The sequence below is a fragment of the Loa loa genome (assembly GCF_000183805.2).
Source record: "Loa loa unplaced genomic scaffold supercont3.127, whole genome shotgun sequence".
Taxonomy (NCBI): domain Eukaryota; kingdom Metazoa; phylum Nematoda; class Chromadorea; order Rhabditida; family Onchocercidae; genus Loa; species Loa loa.
The window spans coordinates 96,432-105,052 of record NW_018108307.1 but is presented as its reverse complement, the minus strand read 5'-3'; the positions used below and the strand labels follow the sequence as shown (position 1 = coordinate 105,052).

Below are 8,621 nucleotides of genomic sequence, written 5' to 3'. Positions count from 1 at the left end.
TCAGAGGAGCACTCATTAAGTGTGCCGGTGTTTGCCGTGGGAAAATTGCATTACTTGGTGAGGAACCGGTAGTGTATCCGTTGGCTTTAATAAGTTTTTGCTTTAGATTACACTAACGAGCCTTAGTCTTCCTTATTCATACCAATTTACTTTACTATTTTTTAACTTTCACTTATTATATTTGTATATGATTCTATGGTAAAGTATGCATAAATCAATAATTATCAGAAATAATACTTCCTCAAATTAATGCGGCAGTGCAAACCAGTATTGAACAACGTTCAATACTTTTATGTCCAAGAACCACACGACAATTTAACGTGAAACCAATAAAACCTAGTCCTGGTACCTCTCGGCAGGTTCTTTTTTCTTCCGTTTTTTTGTTGCTTCTTTCGCCAATTTTTTTTTTAATTTAAATTTTTATTGATTTGTTAATCGTATTCTTCACGTTGGTCATGAGAAGCACATTTGAAGATTTAAAAAAAATGTCAATAATTTTATGAAGGAAAAAAACGAAAGGTTATTGTTAAGGGATCATCATCAGCTCAGCGGAAGGATTTATGTGAGCTTTGTGAAGAATGGCACACGACACCAGTGACCACGCACATGCGCATGGCACATCCTGGATGTGGCAAATATTCCGGTGGTCAGGGATATAACAGTTCTGGTAAATATACAAATGGTTGGTCAGGAAATTGTGGCGATGGTGGACGACCAAGTGCTGTTTGGTAAATCTGACCATTTGTTTAGCCGATTTATCTATTTCAAGATCGTTTAAAATCCTCTAGGTTTTAGAAAACTATTGGCATTTTAGGTATTTGATGTGTGACGCATGCCGATCAAAATATTTGCTACAAACTCCATCCGGACATCAGCAGGTATTATATATAGACTTCCGATTGCTTTTGTGTTCCAGAATTGGAATTTATTGAGAAGGAAAGAGGACAGTATTCAGAGATTTCTCCTTTTCATTGGTTGAATCTTCGACATTTCGTTACCACAGTATCCCAGACGCAACCGTCACTTGCAATTTTCCATATTGTGTACTCTCCTTGGAAATTGAAATTTTTTAAAGACTTCTTATTACTGAAAGTGAAATGCCTTCTTTTGGGTCTTGTTTTTTTTGAAATTACTCTTTAAAGCTTTAAACGATACTCATCGTTTTTTATTCCACTTACTGCGAATTCAAAAAATAATTTGAACTTATCAAGCTCGTTATAGTTTTTGGATGACAACTTTTTTGAATTATGTCGGAACGTCCGTTTTAGGAGCGAAGCCGTCGATGGCAGGAATTTTGCGCTTCCTCAGCTGCTGCAGAAATTACTCCAGAAGCAGTAATCAAACAGAATGCAATGTTTCTGATGGAACTGAATGCATGTATGGAAGGTGAGAGTAAGGATACGTCAACAACAACATCAGGATGGACAATAAATCTTTTCCCACAAGCATCCGTCCTAACACCAATAATGACTTCTGCGTGTATAAAAACGGATGTTGGAATAGTATCACAGCCGGTTCGTAATTTTGTCAATAATTTTGAAAATTGTTGGTATTGTATATATGATTCGCGTGGTAAGATTACAGTCTAAATTACAGAAACCAACAAGATCGCTTGTTCTCGTCTGATTTTCTAATACTCATTTCTAGTGAGAATTCTAAGATGGCAATAGAGCTCGCAATACATCGGATAATCAATCCTGAAATCAGGCCCAAAAACTCATGTTTCATTTTGGAGCAGTTATCCTAGTAGTTAATTGTCAGGTGTTCGAATATGAATGGGAATTAGTCGTCACTGACTGAGGCTGTAACTCAAAATCTTAAAATCTTGAGGTTTGAATAAAACAGAAATCAGTCCCCTACATTATAATTGTACAGAACGGTTGAAAATTAATATTTGCATGAAAAATTCAAATTCCGAATCTCGCAATCTAGAAATTTAGTATTTCATCTGGATGACTATGTTTCACTAATGGCGGAAACTTACAGCAGTTATCAAATGCACGTGAAAATTGTTGTCCTATGCGAAAAATATCGTATGCCAGTGATCCAGGACCAAAGCATGCTGGTGTCGGGACTCATCTCGCTTTTTCAAACTATAATCCGTTGTATTCAAAGAAACGGGTGAGTTGTACTGACAGGTCACTAATATTCAATACAAGCGGAGATATAAGGGAAGATTCATTTGTCTATGGATATCATGAAGTTTTGATGAAAGAGTTGATTAGAATGGAATGGAGCTATTAGTCGATGTCTTATTTTTGAATTGAATTTTAAGAAATTTAATTAATGTGGTACTTTAGCTTGGTTCTTCGCCCTTAACAAATGCTTCCAACCAAAGTGAATTAGTTAATTCGATACGTCGAAAGATGTTAGAGGGATACGAAAGACGGCAGTCAGCTGAAGTAACTTTATTTATGTAGTAATGTTAAATTACAATTTTTAAAAGTTTGATCAGTTTTCTGAAATTTTTTGGTCCGAAATTCAGTTCATTTTTCCAAAATTTCTTAAGAATTCGGATGAATTTAAAATTTTCTTTTTTTTGCAGATTGTTCGTAGTCCTTCTATAGCACTGAAATCACTGTTGGTAGCGGTTGAACAGAACAATATTTCGGGTAGCCGTAACTTTTCAAGTATTTTTATTTCCATTTTTACTATTAATAACAACGTGTGAACTTTTGGATATACTGTAACGGCAACTCTGATTTCAATTGCTATAATGGAAAAGACCATTTGTTATGTATGTGGTGTCGTACAACCCAAAACTGATGAATTTTTGAGAATATATTTGTATATCATACAATTATCAATAAACGTTAAAGTTGTTATTGATGATGGTGAAAAGTCAATAGGTAAAAAGGGGAGAGGTGCAGTTGTTGAAGAAAAGAGCCAATAAATGACTGCCAAATTTCGAATCTTTAGATATTATTTAACATTTTTTCTTTCAAATACACCATATTTTAGCAAATGTAAACGTATCGCTTCGTCGACCAGTACTTTCTTTTGTTATGGAACGACATAATTTGGCTCGTATACGAGAAGCGATGGCAACCGCTGTAGCTCGTGCTACATTTTTCGCACATTCATTCCGTGTTTGGAATTGGCTTCTGAAACTGGTTTCAACCGAATCTAGGTCAGTTTTGAAATTCTGAGGTTATGATTTTTCTTCGAAATTTTAGGTTTTTAAAATCTTTGAAAGTTGAGTAAATTAGACTGTTTCAGATTTGCATAATGTTGCTTGAGTGATTTACGGATAAAGAGATAGAAATTACAAATGCAAGTTGTACTATATAGTTTTAAAATTGTGCTAGAGACCATCAAAATCTTTGTTACTGAATTAGATTCTAGGACACAATTTATATGCATAATATGTTGAAAATATGTCCAAGGAATTTCGTGATATCCTTTAAATTTATGAGCAAACATAGTATGTATTTTTATAGCGTGTGATATTGTTATGTAATACTTTTTTCAGTGTTGCCGATATTCTTTGGCAATATTTGACAGCAATGAACTCATACGTACCTCTATGTCGATGGCGTAAAAATAATTTACGTTTAGCCACAAATTTACGTCTTTTACCACATCCATGGAGTGTATGCTATTTAGCTGGCCCAGTTGCCAATAAAATGGTCCAACAGCTACATTCCTTCTTGCATACCGTTGCAGTTATCGTACAGTCAAGTGGTGTAGACACAAACCTACGCTGTTTATGCTTCCGAGTTTGGACCTTCCAATTAACCGTTCATGAACAGGTTCGTATAGCTTTGAAAATTTCCGAATACTTTGTGAATTTTTGTTAACTCTGTGTTAGCATAATGTAAATCTAAGTAAATGCTTCCATCTTGATGACTCACTTTTTTAATATCTTTCGCAAGTTAACTTTACTTCAAATAAGGCATCACATAACATCATACAACAATTTATCATAATTCATTTATGAAGTCCATAGAGTTCATATTTTCATGTAAATGTTTCCGAGGAAAGCTAAATTGCAGGATTTGCTTTCTCTTATATGCGACGTATTAACAAGTGTTGGTAACGTTCTGGCAGATTCATCCTCAGATCATTCGTGGAATCTGGACGATAGTGAGCGAAAGGCAGACTATCGCTCACTTAATAATGGAAGATCATCCCTGCCTAGGAAACGTGAGATTAAGGATCATATTGAAATCTGATTTTTAGAAATTTTTAAGATTTAAGTTTCAGCCATCTGCAATGTATTAAACGCCGGTTTTTTTGGTTAGTTTTAAATTGCTGAAGAATAGGAACAGCTTTTTAAAGCTTATAAATTTTGCTAGAAAGTACAAATCTTGAACTCTTTTTGGCAACGTCCAATATAATTACGAATCGCTCAACTCTGTTTTTTAGCACAAGTAGATGTAAAACAAATGGAAGATATTACGGGTATTTTGCGTTATGAAGCATCAAGCCGTCAAACAATGATTGGATGCTTAATCGACGGAAACAGTGAAACTTTCTGGGAAAGCGGTGAAGAGGTTGGACTGAAATTAAATTCCAAAAGAAAAGGCATCTTAGTCGGACTTTTTCAAGATTTATTTTTGCCGGAATGTTTGGAATAGCTGCTGTTACGGACTCATCAGAATGTACTTTCCATTTCCACTGATTTTCATTATTTTGATCAAGTTGGAATTTCCAAAATTATTCCCATATATCACATCAGTTAAATTTTGATGAAGTCTAAATTCGCAATGTTGTCAACTTCAGGATAAAAATCGACCGCGCTACGTGACAGTACATTGTGATATTCGAAGTTATAAGGCAATGTTGATTACTGTATATGTGGATAATATTCGTGATGAAGGTTATCGGACGTGTTCTGTTACCGTTGTTACTGCAGAAAGCGATGGAAGGCGTCGAAAGATTCACTCTGAGTGTGTTGATCATGTATGCATATTTATTATACAATTTTACAAATACTATTCAGTTAATATGTTATAGTAGAAATTTTTCGAAGACAAGCGCCACCTTTTACAGTAATTAATGATTCTGAGAGAAAAAAACCGTTCACGTTGACTATTTTAAAGTATATTAGAACTTGCTAATTTTTTACTCATGTGCTTTTCTGTATTTCCATTTTGTAGCAAAACGAAATAAATATCATTTTTAGCAATTTATTGGCTGGATAAAATGCTGCATTTTTGGATTGAATTATGTACAAGTGATATTTCGTGGTACCGATCCCTCCTTACGTATACGTCAAGTTAGTGATGAAATTGCAAGTACTTTCAGATGCATTTAGTGTCATTATAAGTAACTGATAGGAAAATTTTTTCCTCACTATTGTCTTTCTTCAGTCATCATATTGAATTATCATCATGTAATGCAAACTTATTTATGCTTGGAAGAAAAATCGCATTAATTCTTCAAATTTCTAAGGAATTTTGAAATTTCAGCTTCGAGTTTTTGGTACTAGCACTGTACTGGATGTCTTTAATGTTCAGTCCTTTGCCAATCGAAGCCTGCTGAAACCTTCACCGTCACATCAGCTATTGTTCAATGCTAACCAGGATGATGCATTTGCAGTTTTCCAAGCTATTGCTGCTCAGGTCAGCAAGCCTAACTCTGGAAAAAAAAAATTGAAAAGAAGACTATGGATGCTGGAATATGTCGTGTCTTCTCCAAGTTCCTCATATTCAAATTTTTTGGTGCTGGCAAAGAGAAGGAAAATTAACTTTCGTAATTCAAGATTAAATTCTCTTACTGTTTATTCCTTAAATTTTGGTTAAATCATTTCATTTCTGTTATTTTGATGAGATTGAGTTAATTTTCAGGCATTTAGTGATGAATTTTCACAGAAAGAAAGTAGCACATTACGACAGCAAGTGCTTAATCTGTTGTTTAGTCGTATACAGTTGCAACCTCTTCAGACATTTGTTTGTTCACACATGATTAATGCTTTGGAAAGGTTTTCGTTTTTCGTATAATTCCATAGTTCTTTTATAAAATGATTAATAACGATCGTCTACTTTTTCTAACCTTTTTCCGTTTTGTGTGCTTTTTCGTTTTTGGAATTTAATGAACCCATATTAAATAAGTAAACAAACACCTGTCATAATGGATGGGATTAACGATACCTCTCATCGTACTTTTTTTGGTAGAAAGAACAGGATGAAACATACAGCCAAGGGTTGCTTACACATTCTACATGAAGTCACCATACGATACAACACAGTTGGACAGTTGGCCCATATATTTACTGAAAACTTGAACTTTCTTATTTTCTCAACATCAAGACTCAAATAACGTCACCTTTGTATACCTTTATTTTTTGGAATTTCAGGGAAGTATCATCACTGCGTGAAAAAGCAAAGCGCAATTACTCGTATGTTTGTGGTTTGATGGAAATGCTACAGAAGATTTGTGCTTCACGTCAAGGTCTGGAAGTATTTGGTGTTAAAAATAACATCCTCATTATCCTTTCCGAACTCTTACTATTTGCTCCTCAGGTAAATCTTACTTCACTTAATTAGTTACTTTAAATTATATTGACTTTTTAACTTCATTTGCGTAAAGCACTTTTGATACCTCATCCTCAATGTTCTAATTGTTTATGAATGATTGACAAATCAAGTCTTGGGCCATTTTTTAAGACGTCAAATTTTGTTCCTCATCCTTGAAATTCCTGCATTTTTCAGGCAGTACAATATCGAGTATTAGAGACAGTTGAATGCCTTTCCAAGTTATTCACACCTTCCGCAGTCGACTGCTCGAATTTTGCACGGAATTTACTAGTACTGATAACAAAAGTGATAACATTACAGATACGTGATAAGATGACACGATCACTAATTTCAGCTTCTTTGGCTGTTAGTTATATTATGCTTCCATACGATAATGCAATTCAAATATTCTTTCCGTTAGTATTACTCTTCCCGATATAAGTTGTTGAGTGTAAAATATTAGTTTCAAAATCGTATTCTAATTTGGAGAAAAAATACTGTTTAGAAATTTTGCAGACTCATACGACAGATGCACCAATGTACTGGCGAATAGATCGAACAGTCAGCACCGATATTGCGCATCTTGCAAAGCAGCTGTTGGAAAATTTGAGGTAACTGTGAAGCATCAATCGAAGACGGCTAGCAATCTGCTATTCTAGATATTCAAACTTAGAATCACTTCCTTATCTCGCATATAATGGCAGTAGTACATTAATCCTATGTGTGCAAGTGCAAGGTGTGCCAATTTGCAGGATGCAAGAAGATTGTAGTTGTGACTTCATTTAGAGTTTTATTTTGCATAAAATTATTACGTTTCTGGACGAGAGCCTAAGTAAGATTTTAATGATCAGTAGAAGCGTTTAATGAAATATGGCTTATCGTTCGATGGATAGTACGTTCACTTCTAAAACCGTTATACTGGTCTTTTTTTCTTTTTTTACATTCTAACTTGAATGTTATGATGAATTTTTCATTTGTTATAGTGAAGGATTGCTGAATGAATACTGGACAATGCCTGTGCGTACAGAAATTGCAAATGAGATCATGAATTTAACTTCTTTGAATATCACTTATTCATATGATAGCGATCACTCGGGAAAAATAGCAACGGAAGAAAATGCGACAGAAGAACCAAACTGTTCGGATTTTTCCGAATTCTTAAATGCCAATAATTCTCGGCAAAGTATGCTGAAAAGTGGAAAATTCTGGCTTGCTGTAGCTGCATTATCTTTGCTTAAAGAGAGCCAGTGGTTGGAGTTATCATCGATATGGCAAAGTTTACAAGTTAGCCTTTTGTCTCGCACTGTAGAAAGTTATAACTTATAAGGATAAGAGATAATGGAAACTAATTGCTTACTCTGTATTCAAAAAAGAAAAAAGTCTTAAAATAAAAAAGTCCTAAAATTAATGTAAATATGGCAACAACAGGTATGAATAAGCAGTCATTCCCTTTATGGTTTGATAAAGTTTCCGTAGAATTTATCGGAACCAAAATTTTCGTAATTAATGAATCCATCGAAATTGGAACTCCGTTTATTTAATGCAGCATGCTTATCCGGTGCAAACTACCGTAGATCTTGAACGTACATGGGTTGCCTGATGAAATTAATGATACTAATCAAACTAATCATCAGGCCATTTCATCCGATGCATTTGTGATAACACACAGTAAAATAAATTTTTTGTCTTGGATATAGCCAGCTACAATTATTTACCTATTAGACTTTCTCTTTAGTTCATTTTTTCATATTATTATAAAAAGACTTTTTGAAGAATAACAAAGAAAGTGCATCGGAAACCTTATGTGACAATCACGATGATGGTCGCACTTTAGCCAGCATATATTGTGAAACTTGTCAATGCTCTCTATGTCGAGAATGTTTCTCCGTCCTTCATTTAAATAAACGAAATCGGTAAGTGATATCAATCATTGAGAATTTTTTTGATTGAAAGTTTAGTGACTTAATTTAATTGGATCCCATAGCTTTGCAATATCCTATTCATCTTTTTTTCTTTTTAACCTTGGATATAAATCTTTCTTGTATATTAAATTTTCAGTAGTCATGCTGTGCAATATCTTGGTGTAACAAATGATTGTCCACAAGTTGAAGTACATGAAGGTTCCACTCGATTGCGTTTGCCACATGTTTTGGTATGTTT

General features: G+C 34.2%; 1 protein-coding gene across 1 annotated transcript in view; it reads left to right on the top strand.

Annotated features, from left to right (window-relative positions):
- The window catches only part of LOAG_17782 (B-box zinc finger family protein), a gene marked incomplete at its 5' end in the record, with an annotated part of 35,810 nt that overhangs the window by 21,918 nt on the left and 5,271 nt on the right, over positions 1-8,621 (top strand). Inside the window, 21 exons of the mRNA XM_020450444.1 lie at positions 229-359; positions 532-728; positions 815-878; positions 1,269-1,514; positions 1,987-2,121; positions 2,301-2,402; positions 2,546-2,630; positions 2,962-3,130; positions 3,473-3,752; positions 3,996-4,146; positions 4,369-4,496; positions 4,726-4,905; positions 5,129-5,221; positions 5,415-5,567; positions 5,793-5,926; positions 6,302-6,467; positions 6,657-6,827; positions 6,978-7,072; positions 7,445-7,745; positions 8,235-8,374; positions 8,520-8,613. Coding sequence (XP_020305881.1) covers positions 229-359; positions 532-728; positions 815-878; positions 1,269-1,514; positions 1,987-2,121; positions 2,301-2,402; positions 2,546-2,630; positions 2,962-3,130; positions 3,473-3,752; positions 3,996-4,146; positions 4,369-4,496; positions 4,726-4,905; positions 5,129-5,221; positions 5,415-5,567; positions 5,793-5,926; positions 6,302-6,467; positions 6,657-6,827; positions 6,978-7,072; positions 7,445-7,745; positions 8,235-8,374; positions 8,520-8,613 — 3,215 coding nt within the window. The remainder of the gene's footprint in view (positions 1-228; positions 360-531; positions 729-814; positions 879-1,268; positions 1,515-1,986; positions 2,122-2,300; positions 2,403-2,545; positions 2,631-2,961; positions 3,131-3,472; positions 3,753-3,995; positions 4,147-4,368; positions 4,497-4,725; positions 4,906-5,128; positions 5,222-5,414; positions 5,568-5,792; positions 5,927-6,301; positions 6,468-6,656; positions 6,828-6,977; positions 7,073-7,444; positions 7,746-8,234; positions 8,375-8,519; positions 8,614-8,621) is intronic.